The 24,654-nt window shown below is 43.0% G+C and overlaps 1 protein-coding gene across 1 annotated transcript in view; it reads left to right on the forward strand.

The window, feature by feature from the left end:
* The window catches only part of LOC306704205 (partitioning defective 3 homolog B-like), a gene marked incomplete at both ends in the record, with an annotated part of 170,855 nt that overhangs the window by 48,087 nt on the left and 98,114 nt on the right, over positions 1–24,654 (forward strand). The window contains 8 exons of the mRNA XM_079170456.1: positions 968–1,051; positions 2,341–2,466; positions 6,540–6,810; positions 7,600–7,705; positions 8,863–9,002; positions 9,156–9,284; positions 21,576–21,767; positions 22,560–22,718. Of these exons, the coding sequence (XP_079026582.1) occupies positions 968–1,051; positions 2,341–2,466; positions 6,540–6,810; positions 7,600–7,705; positions 8,863–9,002; positions 9,156–9,284; positions 21,576–21,767; positions 22,560–22,718 (1,207 nt within the window). The remainder of the gene's footprint in view (positions 1–967; positions 1,052–2,340; positions 2,467–6,539; positions 6,811–7,599; positions 7,706–8,862; positions 9,003–9,155; positions 9,285–21,575; positions 21,768–22,559; positions 22,719–24,654) is intronic.

The raw sequence follows: 24,654 nt of genomic DNA on the forward strand, positions 1-24,654 counted from the left end.
CAACCACCCTCCCTGGAGTTCATCAGCAACTGTACTGCTATCAGTTCATGGGGTTTAGGGATGGATGGATGCTAGAGAGAGAGAGAGAGAGAGAGAGAGAGAGAGAGGAGGGTAGAACTAGTACAAAAGTAAGTTCAGACAAACTCACTGAGAGAAAAAGCCACACAGGGAGCATGGAGAAGGTCAGGGGAGGATTAATGGCTGTGCTCTGATAGATAAACTAATCAAACAAACAAAGACTTCAGCACGCGCACACATTAAAACACAGACAGAATGTAAAGCAGACACACTTGAATAATCCAAACGAGACACAGACGTTGAGAGATTGAAAGAGAGGAAGAAACCCATAGAGATGAATGGTTGAAAAAAAGTTTTGGCAAACATGAACCCACACAGAGTCGTCTGCAGTTCTGTTGACTTTGTATAGAGAGTCGGCTTTCCTTTCTCTAATGGCCGGGTTCGCCGACACGGCTTAAGTCCTTGACACAAAAAAAAATAAGTACTTTTAATGAACACATCCATGGAAAGTGATGTGTCACTCTTGGATGTCACTTTTCAAACTGATCCTCAGGAGAGTGTTTTTATCCTGGTGTCTGCATGTGGTTGTGTTTGAGACCTTACCTTCTCTGGGTCCCCCCCCCCCCCTGTCTCCTCATCATGCTTCATGGTTCGTACATATGCGTGTGTGAGAAAGGACCGATCAGACGTTCTCACGTTTGTGTTGTGTGTTTAACAGTTAATGTTAGAGTGTGTCACAGATTGAACCCTGGCTGGGTAATCATTACGTAGAGAACAGAAGTCAAAGCTTCCCTTTATTTCACTGTGACAGAACGTGTACCTGTGTTGTATTTTTGTATGCTAATTCTACATCTGTTGTTTTTCTCCCACTGATTTGTGGTGTGTGTGTGTGTGTGTGTGTGTGTGTGTGTGTGTGTGTGTGTGTGTGTTCTGCTGTATGTGCGAGTAGCCTGACTAGAACAGTTGAGATCCTGGGAGAGGACAGTCCCCTGGGAATTCATGTGGTTCCTTACAGCTCATCACTCAGTGGACGGTAGGTTGGGTGCATGCAGACAAACACACACACACACACACACACACACACACACACACACACACACACACACATACACAAAAGAGATTCCCATCTATATACGCCCTAATTCATCCCTTTAACCTCAGAAAGTATTGTCTGTTTACCAGCTATGGCGTGTCCCAGAGTTATTCTCATAATATTCTTGTTCTGCTTTTGTCAGGAATTTTCGACCCAGGGGCTACAGTGCACACACATGACAAACTCCTACACACACACACACACACACACACACTGGAAAAAGAAGGAAAATTGCACCGCTATGCAGGGCTTTTCTTTGGGTGTGTGACAGTCAGACAGTGGATGGGGATTTCCATCTATATACGCCCTAATTCATCCCTTTAACCTCAGAAAGTATTGTCTGTTTACCAGCTATGGCGTGTCCCAGAGTTATTCTCATAATATTCTTGTTCTGCTTTTGTCAGGAATTTTCGACCCAGGGGCTACAGTGCACACACATGACAAACTCCTACACACACACACACACACACACACACTGGAAAAAGAAGGAAAATTGCACCGCTATGCAGGGCTTTTCTTTGGGTGTGTGACAGTCAGACAGTGGATGGGGATTTCCTAAAGGAAAGCAGGATGAGCTTTTATGGCTGTTCTCATGACTCACCTGACCCTGCCAATCTCCTCCTTAAATTCCCCCCCCCCCCCCCCCCCCCCCCCACACTCTCTCTCTCTCTGTTCTTTCCTGCCCACTCTTCCCTTTTTCCCCGAACACCTCCTCCATCTCGTTCCGCCATTTACCATCATCCCGTTCACCTCTTAACCTAGCTTCATCCTCAGCTGGGGTCTTCCGAGTGTCGGTGTCAGCACCTGGGCTTTGTAGCGATGCCTTTTGGTGAGGCAGAGGTTGATGTTAAGGACAGAGGGCTCTGAAACAGTCAGTCTATGCTGCCATCTCACTGGCAGCCTGTTGATATGAATTTGTCCCTTTAGCACGTGTTCATCCACATGTTTGCACGCCTTTATGTTTTAATTATGTGTGTGCTAGTCTGTCATGTTGTTACACTGATCCACAGCGAGACATGAGCAGACAGTTAGTGTGTGTGTCTGACATAGCCGCGTCTAAATGCACCATATGGACGCTCCCTGTGGACTCCCCCCATCAGACACATAAGGGACACACGCTGAAAGTCACTCGAACAAAGTGTGTGTGTGCTTGCGTATGCGTATAAACCGTGGTAGTGATGGGAACATACCTTAACCTCCCTTCCTCTCATTGCTCGCTCTCCTGTCAGGTCTCTGGGCCTGTACGTCCGCGGCGTGGAGGAGGAGAGTCGCTCGCGAAAGGAGGGCTTGTTTCAAGAGGACGAGTGCATCGTGATGATCAACGGCACCAACCTCATGGACAAGACATTCAGCCAGTGAGTGCAGCGCTGTGTGTGTGTGTGTGTGTGTGTGTGTGTGTATGTATGTTGGGTCTAAAGGGTGAAGTAATGCCACTGAGTTGAGTCTGATCGCTGCAAACACACGTTCCAAGAGGGTGAGAGCACAAAACAAATGTGCCTAATATTTCTAACATAGTGCTGGAATTTTCTGAATAATATAAATACAAATACATTCTTATGTGATCGGAAACAGTTCATTTTTGATCATTACAATATACAGTTCAGTACAATACAACATTAATGTGACGTTCACATCATTACAGTATATGTTCAATCAATGATTTTAGGTTTCACCCGAGTCGAAAACAAACAAAACAGAACGAAAAAACAAAAAGAGCTTCAGTTGTGCCTTTATACATTTAGCACATTTGGGTTTTATTTGCCCTCATTTTGACATATTTGTCTCGAGGGTTTTTGACTGTCTCCACCCAAATTCAATAAAGTCGAAGGGGAATAGTGATTAATTGACAGGCCTCTATGAAGGCACTCCCTATCGAGTGCCTTCATTTCTTTCCCGTGGTCGAGTCGGGTCTTTTGTTCTAGCGCTCCATTTCGGCGTCGGGGACGGCGACAGATTCCACTGGTTATGTTTGATAATTCATAAAGAATAATGCCCACTCATTTTAATTTCTGATTTCTACAGAAAATAACAAAAAAACATTTTTGTTGTCACCCGCTCACCGCCCGCCTTTTCTTCATTTTCACCTGTTCACAGGATTTTTAAATACCTATTTCACCTTTTACACAGCGGTACTCCACCCGGTGCAGGACTCAGACTCAGCTTTTTAGCTGTATGTGAAACAGTTGAGCTGTTAAAATGTAAATGTATTCTTTTTAATTTAAATAAAACATTGAATAAAAAGAGATGTCCCTTACATAACATTATCTGAAGGAAAAAACACGGAGCCCTCAGTGTATTTATGAGTCGATGCATTTCATGTGTAAAACCTTTTGAAGTCTGTTCTGGCCCGTCTGTGTCTAGTTTCCCTTTCCATTGTCAGAGGGTTTATATCGCTGTTGCACTGCCATCACAGAGAACAACAGAAAAGACACTTGGCAGATGTTTGGAGAGCCTCGCTTCCAAATTCATCTGTGTGTGTGTGTGTGTGTTCACGTCATTCTTCCGAGGAAAGATTTGTTCCAGATTCATTGGAGACCATATGTTTCAAAGTGGTTTGCTGACTGTACCCCTGAAGCACATTAACATGAGAGTATTTGAGGATGTAACGTGATTATGGAGCGTTTAAATGACAAAAGACACACCTGTAAAAACGATCTGCCACACAGATTACAAGGCCTGGTGCGGATGTTCTAATGATTACAGCACATTACAATGTCTATACCGTCCCTCTATACCACACAAAAGTCCTTGTCCAGCATTCAGGGTGGTAATGAGATTATATGAGAGGTGTTTTTATGCTGTAGTGTAGGTAAATGGATTATCACCGGAGGGGTTTGCATCTATTGTTCAAAGAAAGGGTTCGTCTCTAACACACACACACACACACACACACACACACACCTCTCATCGTCTTTGGCCTGTACACACACAACTTAAAACACAAAAGAAATGAAGACACATTTCAATATGAATGAAGAAACTAGTGCTTCACTTTTGTATGTGATGCGGCCAGGCCTTCTCTTAACACAGACACTTTATGAGTGTGATCTTACACACACACACACACACACACACACACACACACACACACACACACTCTTGCCAGTATTGTTTTGTCATGGCAGGTGTATTGAGATGTGGAGCTTGGTCCAGGGAAATATGTGTAAGTAGGCCACTGAAAGTCCACTGATCCCTATGAGTGCCATGTCCACACACACACACACACACACACACACACACACACACACACACACACACACACACACACACACACACACACACCTCCATTGTCCCAGCTTGGCGGCTGTGTTGAGGTAGCCTGCTTGATTAGAATATCTCTTTTACACAAATGGGCCTCCACACATTGTCCAATCAGGAACAATGATGATAATATCTGTGCACAGTGGTCCCTACATACACAGCAACACACACAGCGTTCACATCTAGTTTCATTGCACTGTATTGTGGTCTTATTACAATGCGAATCCCTACAAAGTGTCATTCAGCAAGGTGTGGCGCATCACCAGCACTTGATTAGACAGCCTAGTGTGTTAAATGCTTTCAGTATGTAAATCCCTAAACACACACTGAGGAGCCATTCTTACGTGGGGCATTATTCACAGATTCATTTGTAATGGATTTACATGCGGAATGATATCAATGAGTCAGTTCTCTGATCTGTTCACAAACTAGTCATTTTGACCTCTGCATCAATCATTTGCAGTTTCTTAATTTGTTTGTCGAGTTTGGTGCATTAAAGTACAATTGAGCTTCTGTTATCTCCACCTCTTAAACACTTAAGATACAGTTTCATGTCCACAAGTGTAGCTTAATTAAGTAAACAAGAAAAGTGTAAGTAAGACTTGCAGGTACATTCAATTGGAACAGTGCTTAATGACAATATCTATAATGCATAATATATACAAGGCAAATTCAATTGGTCGTTAATGGGTAGTAAATATATTTCACATACAAACTATGTATTTCCTGTTGTTATACATCGATTGATTGATTCAGCTTTGTAGGGAAATTTGCTCACCAGGTTTATCCCCACAAGTCTTCCTGTTATATTAATATAACATTTTAAAGTATTATTATCGCTTGCATAACGTATTCAAAGTTTCAACAAGTATATTCTTCCTACATGTCTTTCTAAACATACCGTAGTCTCCAGTTCCAGAAACATAATGGTCATTATGCATCTAATAATAATCGAGGCGGGAAATAATAGGAGCGTAATCCAATAGAATTTAAATAAACCGGATTTTCTCTGTCGGTTATCTGGGGTGAATGATGGTTTGTGCCAATCCCCTCTGACACAACGGTCCCCCTAATTTACTTAGCATAATCTGATATGAACTAATTCTCTGCAAAATGATCTCTCCTGTAGATTATGAGATTATAACGTCCTGCTGCACAGGTGTCATTGTTCTGTGTTGCATCTCCTGTTCAGTCCTACCTTCAGTTCATCTCGTGCACAGGGACAGACCCAGCGGCCCACCAGAGAAAACCACAGAAACAGATAGAAACAGGTTGATAGATGCATTTAATGCAGCTGAGAATAATGAACTACAGTCAACAAATGACCATATATCCCAATCTTACATCCATGTTTTATTTTAATTAAGTAAAGCTAATTTGATTTGATTTGCTGTTTTTTCTTTATTATCACTTTTCTCTTGACTCTGTCTTGCATCACAAAGCATAAATAGTTTCACATCCAAGTTTTAAAAGAAGAAAAACAAACATTCTGTCCGACTGAGAACCCAAACTCAACACGTTATCGCAAGATGTGCTTTGGTTAGAGGAAGTCGAACACGAGGATTTACTGCTGTTCTGTGTTTCATATCGTTGTCAATTTAACATGTTTTCATTATTTCTGACATTGAAGAGACTAGATAATCAATTTGAGTCATTTTAAAAGTAGTTTCCAGTGCAAACAGTTGTTAGTTACAGTGATGCTCATCGGTCTTGGAATTGACAATCAAACACAATCAGTTTAATAAAGATATATGAGCCCAACATATGTTACGGTGAATTAAAAATTTGGAAAAACCGACACCTCATTTATAGTAATAATAAGCAATTAACTGGATTTTGTATTACCAATCATTCCTTATAAGATTTATACCATGAATGTGTAATTATTATTTTTCTCTTAAGTGGATTGTATATCCTTTGATAATTACCTCGCTTGTTAGAGATTGATAACTACACACTGTATGTAATTATTAGTTTGAATGGTACATGCGTGTCGTATACACTACACATATACACAAACTTTATTTAAAACTCCAGCCACTTGTTGAGCAAATCTTTTTTTAATACTGTTTCCTCTCTTCCTCTGCACCAATCACTCACCTCTCTCTCTCTCTCTCTCTCTCTCTCTCTCTCTCTCTCTCTCTCTCTCTCTCTCTCTCTCTCTCAGAGCCCAGGAAGTGTTCCGTCAGGCAATGCGCTCCCCAGTTGTCCGCTTGGAAGTAGTTCCCTCCGCCAACAGAGAACGCTACGAGAAGGGTCTGATCGGTCAGCTTTTGGGCAACAGCGCCGGTCCCGACAGCAGCCCCCGAATCGCCAAGACCAAAGAGCCACCTCCGCCCGTCAAAGCCAAGCCCGCGTTCAAGCCCGCGTTCAAGCCCCCTGAGAATCCAGCCACGCGATTGGCCGAGGAAGCCGCCTCCACGGCAGCTGCTGTTAATGTGAGTTGCTCTGCATACATTTCCCAGCCTTCCTCCTTCCAACAACATGGAGGTTTTTATGAACTTAAACCTAAAGTTATTTGAAGTTATCAAATGTCATGATTGTAAGTTCTTGTTACTCTCAGCACCTTCCACAGTCTGCACATACTGTATCTACGGTGCAGCCACATGATTTTGAGTTGTCTCCTTTTCTCAGAAGCTATCGAGTCTTTCCGATTCAAACGCCGTCAGTATCACCATGGTGACACGGCTGACATTTGAAAAAACAGCTGCCACAGTGGAAACAGTTACTTAGCAACAGATGATTATCACTTTATTTTATTAGAAAACAAATCTGTTCATCTGTGATTCCGCAGTGACGACATTGGAGCAAGGTTTCATAAACTTCTGGCACATTATTTATTCATGCATCATGTTCGTGTTTGTTGATGACATTATACGAGCCGTCATTTTAAACTTTTTATATCGTCTGTTTTTGTCTTTAATATCTGCGCAATACCTACGTGACATTGAAAATGACTCATAGGTTGTCACTTGTGCGTAATAAGCTATTATTTCAGTAAATATAACTTCACTCAGTTTGTTTAAATGTCTTGTGAAAAGAAAAAAACCCAAATCAACAGCTCACAGAGTCCAGAAGTTCCAGAAGTAGAATGTAAAAAAAGAAGGCAAATCAACTGCGCAAATAGGGCATTTAACATGTTAATGTTAATCTTCTCTTGTAGCCGTACTTGTTAATGTGTTTCAGTGCTTTAAAATGTACTTTAATGCTCCACATTCTCCACCTAGACACCCAAGGGGAGGAGTGAGAGCCCCCTCCTCAAGAAAAGTCCTGCCCTCTCCAGCCTGGTGACCAATAAGAGAGGACGAAGGCTGAGGATCGATCTCAAGAAAGGTGAGCAACACTTGGCTACACATTGGGATAGATACAGTGTATCGATTCTAGTATACTAGTTATTTTGGAGACTATTTTGTCGTTGCTCGGATCGCCCGAGGGTGTCAAAAATGTCCCGCCATGATGTCAGTGCTGTGTAAGATCTGTTTTAGAGATTCAGGTAGAACTAAAACACAGTTTCTAGTCACATCTGTCCGTGTTAGCTCTATATATTGGTTTCACTTCACTCAGAAGCTTTCTGAAAGTATATTATTAACCCTCTTTATTTCTGCTGCTGTTCGTCCAGCATTGTGCTTTTTTTCCCTCTGAAGCTTCCTTTCTCTGTTCTCTGGCCGACTCTCCCTCCTCTCACCCTTCCTCTCTCCATCTTCCTGATTCCCTCTCTTCAGGGTCTATTAAGTCTTTATTGATCTGTACATTTCTGCTGATATGAATTCATACTGGACCAAACTGCTGACTTGGCTCTGCTAAAGAGACCAGACTAAATGAGGTCTATAAAACACACAACTAGTCTCTCTGTCCGTGTGTGGTCATTTTGTACATGAATGCATGTTTGTGAGCGCTTTCACGCTCATTTTAATGTGTGTGTGTGTGCGCGCGCACGTGTTTTTCACTGATTACTATTTTAATCTTCATCACGTCTCTTTCCGGAACATTCCCTCCCTGTTTCCGCTGTGTTACACTCATTCCTCTTCTTTCCTTTTCCTCGTCTCTTTCTCAATTTCTTTCCCCCCTCTCTGCCCCACACCTGAACCCATTTTTAAAACCTTCACACCTGCAGATACTCCAGCACCAGCAATAGCTAAAGGGTTTAAAGCGACACGCACACACACACACACACACACATCTTTAAAGACTTTAAGTTACCACACTTACAATATGTAGTCAGGAGCTGAGTCAACAACACTGTGTTGAAGTTTCCAGGTGTACTTCAGGATGTGTGTGTGTGGGAGGATGGATAGGAGATTCTTTTTTACTCTCAAAGCCTGTGAAAGACAAATATAGAGGCCGGGAGTAAACCGCTATGGATATTTGTGTGTCGATACAGGCCTAGGAGTGTTACTTCTGCTTGCATATTGTACCGCACCTCTCTATTCTTTCTCACATGTCTTTGTGTGTGTGTGTTTGTATATCTGCGTGTGTGTGTCTGTGTCTAGGCTCAGAAGGTCTTGGCTTTACCGTCGTAACCAGAGATTCTTCAGTCCACGGCCCCGGTCCTATTCTCGTCAAAAACATTCTGGCACGAGGAGCCGCTGTCAAAGATGGACGCCTGCAGTCTGGAGACCGCATACTTGAGGTACAGAGCAGCTGACTGTTGTAACATTCATGCAGTCATTTAAAAATAACGACATTATGCTTGTGTTGCCTCTTCTACCTAAGATGTGACGCGTTGAAGAGAAGGAGGCAAGGAAACATGGTAGTTCCGCTGCTAATGGTGGTGTCTCTGTAGGTCAACGGTGTGGATATCACAGGTGTGGGCCAGGAGGAGCTGGTGTGTATGCTGCGCAGCACGCGGCAGGGAGAGAGCGTGTGTCTGGTGGTCCTACGGCAGGAAGACATGTTCCTGCCCAGAGAGATGGTAAGAACCAATCACAACGCTGTATCCTCAGCCAATGAAACAACATGTTCGCGTCGATTTGCGGGTCTGGTTTCTGACAAGCCAGCGTGACAGACAGATAGACAGACAGGCTGGCTGGCCCACAACTACATCACCAGTTTTTTCACTAGTTCAAATTACCGCTCTCTTTTCAGCTCCTTCTAATTTTGCCATTTTTTGGTCCAATCAACAGGCTTGCCTGGAAGATGCTCAGCCCAGCAGCCTATAGGAAGGCTTCTTGTTTTAGACATTAAACCCACACGTAATTGAGGATCTTTTTTTGTGAATAATCTGAATAATGAGACGGTCTCTCTTACAAAGCAATCATATAATACTTAGTTTTATATAACTCTATTCTGATTGAATCAAATGAGCCCATTGTGAAGCTTTATGTTGATTGTGGTACCATTTTCTGCCAGTCTTTCCTTGGCACATTGTTTCTGCTGAATTTCAACACTGTTTTAATTAATAAACACTTTTATTCTTCTTCGTTCTATTTTTCCATGCTTTTACTTCCAATCTGACTCTCTGCATGATTCATTACTATGCATGCCTAGGTGCTAATTAAGCTCTTTATCCCCCTTTCCTTAAAGATGTTATTCCCTCAGGCAGTGGTTCCCAAAGTGGATGCCACGGCTCCCTGGGGTGCAAGATGTATCACATCATTATACATTTACTGTGGGGTTTTTAATAACATTCAACCACATTGAAAAACTGTACATTAAAATACATTTAGGTTATTTCAAAGCAGCTGACATTAAAGCTTGTGGTTGCCAATTTGCATGTATAGGGTGCATATGCACGTTATATTGGGAGTTCCATGACAAAAAAAGAGAAACATCGTTAGAAAGGGTGCCACTGAGTTTGGGAACCACTGCTCTCAGGTCACTTTCTATCATATCCGTACTGTCATCACAGCTGTTTTTGGTGCTGACTTTCACTTTTCCCTACAACTGTGAGGCATCACTTTGCTGTGGTCATGTAGCCACGCCTGCACATGTAAGCAGAGTAACCATTCTTCATTTGGTTCCCGTCTCCTCTCGACCCATCACTCATGTCTTTGGTTCATTTTGTTTTCCCCACCTCTCAATGTATTTCATTATTTTCATGTTGCTTTTTGGGCCTCTTTCCCCTTTGTGTCTCTTTCCGCTCTTATCGACCGATGTTTCCTCAATGGCTGCCAGGAAGTTACACACAGACACACACACACACACACACACACACACACACACACACACACACACACACACACACACACACACACACACACACACACACACACACACACACACACACACACACACACACACACACACGTACACGCGACCCTGAGCCCCATAGGAAATTCTGTTTCTGCAGACAGGAAAGGGAAGAATGTGTTGGCGTGTGTGCATGTGTTAACATATAGAGTCACTTGTGAGTGTTGTATCTTGTCCAGAGTTTCTCCATGTACGCATGTTTGAACTCTTCTTTGTGTGCTGGCCAAGTGCTGCTGAATACCTCCGGTTGTCACATTGGTACATGTGTTCACTCAAAAGCTCTCCACTACAGCAGCACTCCTGGTTCTTCTCTACTTCAGTGGGGTTCTTTTTACTGGATTGTTGCTATAAACTGCAGAAAAAACCCTTTTGCCTGACAAATCATTGGAAAATCCTGCACTTAGGTGCTGCTGCGCATACATGTTACTGTGTTTCATGAAGGATTTAGCAAATAGGCCAAATGGCTGATACCGATCACTTATTGTAAGATCGACCTCCTGAACAGCTCGCAATCAGCTGGTTGTTGTGTTGTTGTTGTGTTTGCTTTCAGACCACAAACGGCGTATGAGACTCTCCTTATCAGGCGGTCTTCGTCGGGTTGTTTCGTCCACACCGTAGTTTGATTGACAGGTTAACCAGCCCAAAGGAACCGCACTAAAAAGCAAACGCAGCTCGGTTACTTTTTATCGAACTGAACATGTTCGGTGTCAAATCATTCATCATATTCATTTTACCCCGATGCTTTCTTTAAGTCACAGGATTTAGCCAACTACAAAATGTTTAACTTTGGGGCACACGGGTCCAAGACCAGAATATCACTCACACAGTCAGGAAACGGACCCCCCTCTGGTCCAGTATTATTCATACACACGCTCACTCAGATCACCACGGGGGAAATAAATGTCTGAGTATTGTTCTTCTGCATAGAGAACCACGCCAACATGTCTCCCAATGGTAAAGCATTGTCTCTGTCTATTTTAAGGGCTGCTTAAACCAACCAACGATTCAAGGACACTGCTGGTGTTTGTGGATCCGTGCCTGCAATTGTGTATGTTGAGTGTCTGTGTGTGTATGTGTATGTATGTATGTATGTATGCACTTAAATGTGTTTTCTATTGTTAATGACATTACTGTCTTTTGTCATGGACAAGAAAAAAAAGCTTTGAGTATATTGAGTTAGTCAAGAGATTCAGGTACTGTAACTGTAACACACACATTTATACATATATATATATATATATATATATATATATATATATATATATGTTTTCATGAGTGTATAATCACCTGAAACTCAGAATCATTGTGTTTGTTAGTCTAGAAGGAGCCCTTCATATCTACATAGGGAGCTGGTCCTCCTCACAGAGTCGGCCATGTTGAGCTGATCTGTATTTAATTGACTTATTGCATGCGATCATAAATGTATTACGTTTAGTCAGAATATCCATATGTCCTCGGCCGTGTGTCACACTGATCTGTCTGGGCTTCCCTCACTGCATTGGACACAGCAGTGATGCTGCTGGTAAGGACGTGTTGGAGATATTGTGATCATTAGCATTCTGCTGTTGTTGATCAATTTAAATGAATGATAAAGCAAATCGTATTGGGGTGAAATACAACAGAGTGAAAGATGGTGGAGATGTGTTGGTCGAAAGGCGGACTGATGAGGCTCCGCCCCCTTCACTGTGAAGTGAAGAATGAGCATGAAATATGGAGGGATTTACTCTTCATTACAGTTTAGCGTGAGAACTGATAAATGACACGCTTAGCTCAGCTTGAATTCTAGAGAGATGATATGTTAGAGTGTGTGTGTGTGTGTGTGGATGGATGGATGGATGTTGAGGACGATGATATGAAGACTGAGGAAGATGTGGGCCTGCAAACAAGAAATTCAACAAGGAATCAACTCTGACTTTGCACTCCCTTTACGCTGCATGAAAGACAAACAAAAACATGTTTTATGTTGGCGTGTGGAGGATGAGGAGGATAAGGCATTTCACAGTCTGTGAAAAGAAGCTGCTCCGTCGTCTGGTGCTGCAGCAGTGGCTTCTTCTGTACCGTTGAAGGACGCCAGCAGGGTGAACAGGCTGTTGTGCGTATCGTCTCTTGAGATCCTTTTGGCTCTTCGCAGGCACCTCACCTCACCGATATCACTGATGCTTGTTAGATGGGCACCGACGACCCACTGTAGAGCCATCTTGTCCACATGCCAGTTTGTGTTTCCAGTCAGGATGTTTCCGGTAGATCCTCTATAGAAGTTACAAATAAATTACATTCTTGAGCTTTTTTTTCATCAGGACGGAGATATTTGATGACCAGGATCAGTGAGGTTGTTCTCTGAGCACCACTCTGCACGATCTCGAAGTGCCATCCTTTTGTGTAATCTGGCCGATGACGGGGGTGTAATCCACAAACTTCACAGAGTTCTCTTCATGTCAGGGGTTGCCGTCGTGGGTGTACAGCGTGTATAGAGTGTACAGGAGTGGGCTGAGCACAAAGCCCTGGGGGGCTCCGGTGTTCAACGCTGGAGTGGAGATGACAACAGGAAATGAAATAGTCAGTACAGTGCCAGTCTGTTTTAATGGTGAGAGTTCCTTGGTTACATTCTTGTGTACTACTGTGTAACTGTTGAGAAGACCCGAAACGATGTGGTCATGTGCCTTCAAATTCATCCTCTATGTGTAAGCTTTCACTTGTAGTTACCAGCTGGTATTTTTTTAGATCAAAATGTAAAGCACATGAGCGGTCACTTTTGTTGGTGGAGATGCTCTCAGTGCTTGGTTTATGCTGAATGTGTTTCAGCATGTTGTTGTAGTTTTTTTGATAATACCTTTTTTGGTTAACATGCAAACATGCATTTTTGTGTGTTTTCACACCTCAAATCAAGCATAAGCCCTGTAGTATCATCACACCTCGCGAACTCGCATGGTGTCCAGTTTTCTGTTTCACATGAACAGCATTCTCACAAACTTTCACACAACTCTGCCAATTGTGTTGGACACGTGGCCGGAGGATGTGCAGACAGGTCTGGATTCTGAAATCAAAAATCCATATCTGCTCACTTTAAGAGGAGGATGTTGAACCTTGTCATTCTCTACAGAGCTCACATTAAAGTGTCAAAGCGCTGATGGTTCTGATTGTAGTCATGAGCTAAATTAATTGTTTATATTCTGATGTTTTGATAGTTATTTTGCTACCAGTTGCAGGCCGTCTTCGTACCAACGCAAAGAGCGGTAAAAGCACGTTGTCTGTGTGAGTTGTCATCATCAAGATCATTTTTTATAGTTTAACATTTCATACAAAACATTATGCACAGCTCCGACTTTTATACCACGTTCCAGTTGATTTTAAACGGTGATATGGCTTCAACTTCTGATATGTGTGTGTATATATATTTATGATTCGATGTTAAGCTTTATGCCAGCTTGTTGGTGTTCACAGAGCGGAAACTGAAGAAGGATGATGATGAAATGATGGAAGGATCTTGTCTATCTTCTCCTCCCCCTCTTCCGTTTCTCATTTTAGCCCACCATCTGGTGTTGTCTGCTAATGTCTGTGCTCGCTGTAGAACAAAGACATTACACCACCTCTATATACAAACACACACACGCACACACACACACACACACACACACACACACACACACTTACTCAAAGTCACAAAGCCTGTCGTTGACATACAATCACTTTCATACAAATTCCCCAATATAACAAGTACACTGTACATCCACCTGCTGTGTTGGCTCTCTGTAAAGACATTGTGTGCACACATAAACACGATCACTCGCACATGCAACATAAAAAAAGACAGTTTTCCGCTTATTTTCTTCACACACGAACAAGCATACGCCTGCTGAGTTGGCTAGTGCCTTGAAACTAATGTTTGAAACAAAGATGCTCTTTTCTGCTTCCAGACATTTCACACCTCTCTTTCTCCCCCCTCTCCCTCCCATTCTCTCCTTCTCTTATTCTAGACTTTGCTGTCCTTTTGTTCTGGTCAATATCACAACACCAACATTTAGTGAAACAAGCAAATGATGAAAGAGATCATATATTGTGCATATTTTAAAAAAAAACGAAGAATCCACAAACAAGGAATGTGTAAAGCGGGGGTATTCCATAAAAAAACAAAACTAGGTCCAGTTCGAGAGAATCTCCTCATGCAAAGGTCCAGAACATCACAATAATGTGCGATGACTTAGTCCCATATATATTGAAGTAGCCTAGCAGTTGTATCAATGTTTGTATGCGGTCAACAGCTGATTATTAAATCAAATAAAGAAAGTTAGATTGAATAATATCATCATTCATTCATCATCAGTTTTCACATTAAACTGGATGAATTTTAAATAATACATACTCTAATAATAAATACATGTTCTTCTCTCATTTCAAGTCAAATAAGGGATGCATTTAAGAATAAATTACATAACAGAAAGCTTTTGAAAAATGTGCATCTTAAAATAAAATTCACTGAATTGCCCCGCAGCTTTGAATTCAGTTCATTCAGGGTGAAATGATGTCAACCAAGAAAGCCAAGATATTATATTTTTCTTATCTTCTAATAAGATAAATGTGTGTGCAGGGTCTTTATCTGTGGTTATTGAAACCACTGGTTTCAGCTCTATTGCTCTCTATTAACATCATTGTTAACAGCATCGTTGCCTCTGTCGGCACCGCTACCTCTGTCAGCACCTCTACCTCTGTCAGCACCTCTACCTCTGTCAGCACCTCTACCTCTGTCAGCACCGTTCCCTCTGTCAGCACCTCTACCTCTGTCAGCACCGTTCCCTCTGTCAGCACCTCTACCTCTGCCAGCACCTCTACCTCTGTCAGTACCTCTACCTCTTGTCAGCACCGTTCCCTCTGTCAGCACCTCTACCTCTGTCAGCACCGTTCCCTCTGTCAGCACCTCTACCTCTTGTCAGCACCTCTACCTCTTGTCAGCACCTCTACCTCTTGTCAGCACCGTTCCCTCTGTCAGCGCCGTTACCCCTATCAGCACTGTTGCCGTTATTGGCACCGTTAGTGCTGCTAACATTGTTATATCCGAGCAGCTGGCTCAGCCTTCGCCAATGTTGAGAGAGCCATGTGGAGGCAATAGATATACTCTGAATTTTGAATGGATCACCTTTAATGATCCCAACCATGTGTTAGATTAAATTATAATTCTTCTGAAATGTTTTTTTCCACCCAAAGTTCAGTAAAGTGTTTACAATTGCTTGGAGGCACGCTCACTCCTTCTCCCTCTCTGAAAAATCCAGAATCTATAAATATGCAAATACTTTTTGTTTCAAAAGTTTTAACTGCTGGACCCAAGCTGTCTCCTACTTCACTGACAAGTTCATTCTCAGTGCATGTGCATAAGAGTCTCGTAATTTCGTGCGAGGGAGTTATTAAGCAAAACACAGGAATACACACAAAAGACAACTGGGGCCAAGTGGGATTTCTGTCATTACATTCGTCACCATCTATCTTGCCTAAAGCAGCATGAATGGTAAAATGCAATGGATGGCGATACACACACAGACCAGGCACTAACACACTCTAGCTGCTAGCACAGAGGCTTGAATGAAAGGTTTAAGTGTGACTCCATCAAGCTGTTTGTGTCGCTCTGCTTTTGCCGTCCGGTTCGTGATGAGTTGCAAGACTTTATTTTTTTTCACAACAGGAAACATTCTCCTTAGTGCCAGATGCTCCTCACACACACACACACACACACACACACACACACACACACACACACACACACACACACACACACACACACACACACACACACACACACACACACACACACACACACACACTGCCCTATTAAATCAGTAAACAGTTGGCAGCTGGTGACAGAGCACATTCAAAACAAAACAACTTTATTGAACAGTTTCCTCATTCTGATTATCCCTCATCCATCACCGCTGCAGCCACTGTGTGTGTGTGTTTGTGTGTGTGTGTAGTAGTGTGTGCATCCGTGCACTTCTTTGCAGTCTGTTGCCTATTTCAGTGCGTGTGTGTGTTACATCTCACTGATAACGTCACCAATGTGACCTCACAGAATCACTACAGTAGATCCCCCATCTGTTACATCCTCAGAGATCTGTGCACGCAAACACACGCACACACACACACAAACTCCTTGGCAGCTTGGTGTCTCTGCAGGAGCTGCCATCATCCCAGCGGAGAGCAGCCCGAGAAGGGTATCATGTCTCTCTTCTCTCTGCCTCCCTCTCTCCGGCTCTCTGCCTCCCTCTCTCCGGCTCTCTGTCTCATCTCGCATCGCTCCGCTGTTTATTGAAGGTTTATCAGCTCTCTCGTCAGCCTATCTTCTAAAGTCGCTGCTGTGTGTTTAAGGCCTCGGTACAAGGGTGTCACACACACACACACACACACACACACACACACACACACACACCGAGAGTTGTTTCACACGTATCAGTTGTGTGTTCAAGCCACCGGGGAACAGCATCGGTATTGTCGTAGCAAGACGTTGCTTTTACTCGGAGAGTATAAGCAACGGTTTTGTTGAGAATAACATAAAAATGGATAATTGGTAATCTCCTAAAATTGGTCTTAAATTAGAGTTTGACAATTTGGGAAATAGGCTTTTTACTTTCCTACCAACCAACGGATGAGAAGACATCACTCTCATGTCTTTGAGCTATATATGAAACTTTGTACAAGCCTGTTTTTTCAGACTATACCCGTTCACTTCTTCTGCTTCTGCACAACCAAATGCCTAAACATTGTAGCTTCTGTTACCACACACACACACACACACACACACACACACACACACACACACACACACACACACACACACACACACGCACCAGTTCTAATCAAATTTCATTAAAGAATATCTCAGTCCAGACGGACATTCTCTGTAAAATATTCCCCCTTGATGTCCCACCGTGTAGAAGACAAACAACCGTGATTTGCAAACTGTTGTCAAGACATAATGCGATGTTCATGTGGAGCTCCGGCACATGAACAGAAGGCTGCCCAGCGCGCTCCATGACCCCTTATTATACGGTGACCGCCCGTGACCACTTTTAGCCTTGGACGGTGAAGCCTGCGCCGACCAACATCTGCTGTGGATTTCACCGGACTTGCAGACCGGCTCTGCCCCGCACGCGTGGACCTCTAGTATGCAGCTCCAGGAGAGGTTGTCCACTCACAGCGTTAGTGCCGTACTCGTTGAACTTCAAGAGACTGTAGACATAAACAAGTCCGATTATACAGTACTGTATCTTTATCTCTCCAGACAGCTCCTGCCTATTTTCCTCTTTGCATCTCCAGATACAGACACTGGTCCTAGAAACTGTATTGTTTCCCCCTTTGACATTCATGTGAGCCCTAACATCCACTATCTCTTTCCCTCTTATTTTTGTTTTTGTCTCGTCCTCTTACTTTTTCTTGTACAAGCTCAAACTCGTGGCCTGTTGGTCTCCCGCTACAGCCTTTATACTGGGCATGAGGGGGCAGTGGGAGAGGAGGGTGTAGGGATTGGACGACGGGGTCCCATCGTGAGTAGTCAGTGATGGGGCAGTTATTTTCATAAATCAAAAGCAGAGACCATCATGTCAGGTTTCGTCCCTGGGAGTACTTACCTCAGCCATTTGTGTGTCCATGTGTGTATGTATGTGTGTGCGTGTGTATGTGTGTGTGTTATCATATCTACTGCCATACAGTAGCACAGCGGCTTCTGTTGTTTGGCCTTGTAAAATGGATCCTTGGGCAGTCATTTCCACAGCAGGGGGCTTTCCACACACAGGCAGTTTCTCTGCATGGCTGGGCTGAGGGGCACCTGCGAGTGACTCTCATTAAAAGGCCGTGCTGCTGAAAGCAGGTGTCCTTACACACAAATAATAATATTTGTACTCACACAAATGATTAGTAAGATCATGATCATCATTCTTCTTTTCTCCTCCCTCATTTTTTTTTCCAAATCTTTTCTCTATTTCTCTCTCCGCCTCACCCTTTAGGGGTGAGGTAAGGACATTTTTCCGTCAGCTCGTTTTAGTTGAATGCCCTCGCTCATTTTAACATAATGTGTCTTTCCATCTTTCCCTGGCTCAGTTGAATAAAACAACACCCATTCTCCTCCACACACGCCGACAGACACTGAGCTGTCTGTTTAATAGCGTGTCCTCCTGTTGATCCATCATTGTGGCAACCCATTTAAATGTTAAACGACCAGCACGACGAGGTTCATCTATGCAAACAGCTTCTTTTTTTTTTCTATGACTGGATGGATTTGATGGAGTTCACGGTGCAAAGATAGAAACACCTTTTTACGGCAGCAGACAGAAATCGCACACACGAGCGCACACTCATTGTTTATTATCTCAGTATTACACACAGATGTAACCACCTATCGTAGCAATGAGGCTGATACAATGTTCCATGAAATTACGTTGTGCACTTACGTTTAGTTTGTGCCCCCGTCCAGTCCTTTGTGTGTTTCTGTTTAATTTTGTGTTTCGTTCTCGATCCACATGGTTGTGAAACGCCACAGAACAGGTTTGACGCCACTTTATTATTTTTTCACTGTCAGGTAAATTATCGGAGGAAGCCCGGAGGCAGTGCTTATTCGTTGTTTTACAGGCAAATTGAATTCATCACCCAGATAAAATGTTTTACATACATTTGCATATTATTGTCAGATTCCATAAAGCATCTCACAGCCCTGTGGGTGGTCCTGACCCCCAAGCTGAGAACTGCTGCTTCAAACTCTTCTGCTTCACCCGTCCTCTGTTCTTCACTCATTCTGTCCCACGCTGAGTGCAAGAAAAAAAATAAATCATAAATGAACAAAGCGGGGACGTTCGATCAGATAAACAACGAATTTAGGGATGGCGGAAAAAACGGAGGAGTTGCTAAATCAGGAACATTACTTCGGACACAAAAAAAAATACTCAACGTAATTATGCGCTGAAAGTAGCTACCGTTTCTCTTCTGGGTGTTTCAGAGTTCTTTCCAAGGTTGTGGAGCTTCCTATCAGGTCTGGACAGTCAGTCTGATGACGGGGGTTTTCCAGCAGGGAAAACAGTTTTCTGCAGAGTAGAGGACTTTGTGTCGGCTTAACGCTGTTAAACCTACAATCCCCGCAGACAAACACTGTCTAAACCTGACACTGCTGACCCACACAAACACACACGTACACACACACACACACGCACAGACTGAATTCATGCATATACAGTACATAGACAGGCACATGCAGACTAAAGCTTGGCAGCAGACAGACAGACCATAAGTACATGCAATTATTTCTGAAAAAAAACAAACACGCAGATAGACAGTAATTGACATTAACATATAGACGGAAATTTTGATTGCGAGGACAAACACAATAATAAAACCTGAAAATGTCAACGTAGAAAATCTAAACTTAACAAATACATATTCGGTGTACAATCGTACAAGCAACAAACGTTGTTTTTTTATAGCTTGTGGATTGCACGAGTTTTACGGTGATTTTTATTCATTGGCGTTACTCGCGCTAAAATCGCCGAGAGGAGGAGGAGCTTTATCTCCAACGTTACCAACGATGCTTCATCAGCCATGGCCAAAAAATGAAAGTGAAAGTCTCAGATACATCATAAAACCAAACGCCATCGTGTCTGGGTCATAACATCATCGGGGGGGGGGGCGGCATTCACTGAGTTTTATTCACTGGATCACACATTAACTGAAAGTTCACGACAGACGTATGAACCCAACATGAACACATCTTGCTTTGATTTCATTGTAATAAATGGATCAAAAGTGTGCCGAATTGGAAAAAAGTTTGAATTCATGATTTAGTTGAAAGTTCTACTTTCAACATTTTTCATCGCGGACCACCGCACAAAAAGTGTGCTTCTCATTTGGTGTGAACACACCATTAAGCTTCATAGAGTCAGTGAACATACTCTTCCTCCATCCATCTATAAAGTATGTCATCAGTATTATATATTCATTAGGAAACACGTCTGGATGCTAATGCAGCCCAGTCTAGTGATTATCTCCTACACTCCCTCCCCATACTGTGTATCTGAACGTTTGAAAGGCATTACATTTTCATAAAGTGTTTTGATTTTGCCAAATCTTGCATTGTTCTTAGGTTGTGGCTGGGGACACAGTCAGACTACGATGAATCCTTGTTAACCACAGCGCTGTTTTCAGATCACATTCTCTTGTAAAGCTCACTTTGTCATTTCCTTCCTGATCAGCTGTTCAGTTTGTTTCACTCTTCAAATAGTACGACTAGACAATACTTTAGAAGCATTGACTGAACTACTCATAAGCATACATTTGATCAGTGTTTGGAATAGAATAGTGTTTTTTTTTCCCATGAATGCCGTTACTTGTCATTACATTTCAGTATAATTCATACGTAGTGCAGCAGTGCTGCCCCTCCCACTGAGCCGTCACAGGCTTCAAACGCACTCCTTCATCTGGAGGGATTCACTTGTTTTCTTCGTTTTTGATATTTTTCTGACAAACTCTGTCTCAGACTTCATCATCAGATGTCATTATTGCCAAACCTCTGTGTTGATAATATGTTTTTTTTTTCACCATCTTCCTGGGATTGTATTAGTGATTTTTTTTTTAGTGTCTTTCGTTGTTGTTTCTCTCTCTGTCCTCTCTGTATTCCCTCTGCTCTCACTACTTTTCTGGCTCTCTTGTGTTTGCCGTATTCTCCAATTACCTCGGTAAAAAGCACAGGTCATTTTATTGATATTGCAGAGCTGAAAATAGAGAAAAATATGTGTTTATAGCAGTCCAAATGGCTTCTTTTTTGTTTTGAAAATAGACTCTGGCCACAATTTTTCACTCTGAGAGAAATTCAGCTGAAAAGCTCTTGTGATTGTTTCTCTCAAATGGAAAAGCTTTTAGTTTAGCTTTCGTAAACTATTCCCGCCCAATGAGCTGACCTCTGTCTCCTCACCCTCACCCTGTCCCCTGTCCCCCCCCCCCCCCCACCTTCTCTCTTCCTCATCGATGTCTCTCCCCTTCTACCTCCCAGAAGGATGAGCTGTCCCGGGTGACGGGCTTCGTTCCGGAGAAGGGGAAGGAGCAGCTCATGTTCGAGGTGCCCCTTAACGACACCGGCTCGGCGGGCCTGGGCATCAGCCTCAAGGGAAACAAGTCCAGGGAGACCGGAGAGGACCTGGGCATCTTCATCAAGTCCATTATACATGGAGGGGCGGCGTACAAGGTGATCAGAAGAGTCTCATACACACCCGAATGAGCAATACATGAAGACAAACTCTGTCCCGGAAAATAATAATAAGTGGTAGATTTGGAAATACATTTAGCGCTCTGACTTCCCTTTGGTAAAGAGGCCACCGTTTCTGCAGAGGGAGTCAATAGAGTGTCAGAATGGAGTCTTAAGAGGGTTCACCTCCTCCATGAACAGAAAGTCAAGCCGTGTGGAAAATGACAACGAACGTCAGAACGGAACTCATTATTTATGAGACGGTCTTCTGGGGACACCTCGGCTGTCACTGCCTCTCTGCTGCCATGTGCTCCTGTTCTGTTGACCTCCAGCCTCTAGCTCACAAGGACACACTTGACATGTCATAGGCAGCAGAGAGATGGACAGACAGGCCGACACACACACACACACACACACAGACACAGACACAGACACAGACAGGCAGACAGGAAAGATGGAAACAGGTCTGCTGTAGAGACGCTGTAAATTACACACCGGGGAAGTTAGACAGATGGAGCTGATGGTAGTCTCTCTGTGTGTGTGTGTGTGTGTGTGTGTACAGTGGCTCTCTATCAATAGCTCAGTGATTAGTCCCATTATGAACATCAGTCCGATTGTTAAAAAGAGATAAGAAATAGCACAAGGAAATATGAATGAAGCACTTACATGTACAGGCACACAAGGTTCCATGGTTCTTAAAATGTACCGTAGACATTCATGCGTAGACTTCAATGCACAAAATGTTTGAATCCAACTGATGTGTGTGTGTGTGTGTGTGTGTGTGCTCCACAGGATGGCCGTCTGCGAGTCAACGACCAGATGGTGGCGGTAAACGGAGAGTCGCTCATGGGAAGGTCCAATCATGTGGCCATGGAGACGCTCCGCCGCTCGATGTCACAGGAAGGGAACGTAAGAGGGATGATCCAACTAGTGGTGCTGAGGGCTCTGAAGGTACACACACACACACACACACACACACACTAACTTACATACGAGGAGCGGCGTTGGGTAACTTCTTACATTTCAATGTTACTGCCATTAAAAAAAAAAGCAACTTGTTACGTTAGCTGCTGAGAAAAGTAACTTGTGTTCTTTTGCGTTCCTATAAAAGAAAACCTCTTTGCAATTCCTTGGGCATGTTGTTTGTATTGATCAGAAGGCACACGGCACTTTTTGTCGATCAGCTCATCAATTAGTTATAATTGTTGCAGCTCTGTTGTGAAAAACGGGTGACAAACAAAGCACACACTGCCATCAGTGGGATGCAACAGACAGCTTTCCAAAATTCACTCAATCCACTTAAAACTAATCTGAGCAAACATGCATTTTGTTTATTTGCTTTTGTAGACTCAGTAAAATTCATAAAATCTCTTCCGGTGTGTTTTATATGTCAATGATCGCTATAATCACAAGTGGCTCTACTGGTCTATGGACACAAAGCAAAATGGTGCTGAACATATAGAGCATGCGCGGTCGGAGCAGTTTGAATGGATGCCTAGAGATGAAACACTTACTGCATTAAATGCATTCTTAATAGACTTCAATGTCTCTTTTTATTGTCAGAATCTAGGTTAGGACACCCGCTGTGAGAATGAGCGCACATCTCTCACTTCACCATGACGAAAACAAACATGCATGCTTCTTTTATCTCCGTTCTGTATCTCCTATCCCCTCTTTTGGTTTTCACTTAAAGCATCTTTTCTTTTCTTTTTCCTTTGCAGTCTCCTGCCTCTGACTTTTAGTCCTTCCTTTCATTCTTTACATACTTGACACTAGTCTCCCTTCTCTTACTAGCAGCAGCGAAAGAACATTTACACTTCAGCTATTCAGATGTTCTGTTTCTTTGTGTGTGTGTGTGTGTGTGTGTGTGTGTGTGATACAGAGTGTTCTTCACTCAGCTGTGTCCTTCTTTCTAAGTTTAAAAACAAGATTCCTTTCACCTCGGCTGCTTTTCAGCTGATGCCTTTTACACGGCTCTGTAGAATGTTTGTACAAACCTTTGCACAAACAAAGCACGGCTGTTGGCTCAAGTGTGAATCCCTTTTGCATGGCCGACTGGTGGTGGGAAAAAAAAAGCTGCATCCTCTAATCACCCTGCATGGTATGCTCACACTCAATCACAAACAGTGTTTAGGTGTTTGGGTACACTCTTAGCCCATAAGAACCCACAGAGGATATAAAACAGACTAAATGGACCAGGTGGAACACACAAGTGTCTGTGCCACCTGTGCCACCATGGTTTCTTAAAGATCAAGGTGCTGACTAGTACTATTGTATAAAGGGTTCTTCAGGTTGTCCTCAAAGGGGAACCCTTTTTTGACTCCTGGTAGAGAATTCTGAAAGGTTCCACTTGGAACCGTTTCAGAGGGTTCGACCTACAACCCAACATAAAGGGCTATACTTCGAATCATTTTGGAAAGGTTCCAAGCAGAACCCCCTTTGAGAGGTTCTGCAGAGAACCATTCTCGGGTGTAGTGGTTTCACCCAGAACCTCTCTGGAGGTTCAATCCACAACCATTCCACCTTCCAAGGGTGCTAACAAGAACCCACCCAGGTAGTTCTGTCTAGAACCCTTTTATATCCCAAGGTTGTCATCTAGTAAGTAAGTAAGGTTCCCATTAACACCTATGCTTTAAAATATCATTGAAGAACTTCTTCTTCCATAAAGGGATCTTTGGGTGAAAAGTGTTATTCATGGGACCCTTGAAACCCCCTTTCTTCAAAAAAAGGTTCATCAGAGGCAAATGGTTGTGGTTAGAACCTCAGCCCTGAAGGAAGAAGCCGTTAAGAACCCTCATTTCTAAGAATATAATTACTGTAACTGCCTTTCATTTGACATTAATGGTTTGGGCAAAAAAAGTATTAATGCCTTGCAGAATAAAGCGGT

The sequence above is a fragment of the Pholis gunnellus genome (genome assembly GCF_910591455.1).
Source record: "Pholis gunnellus genome assembly, chromosome: 12".
NCBI lineage: Eukaryota > Metazoa > Chordata > Actinopteri > Perciformes > Pholidae > Pholis > Pholis gunnellus.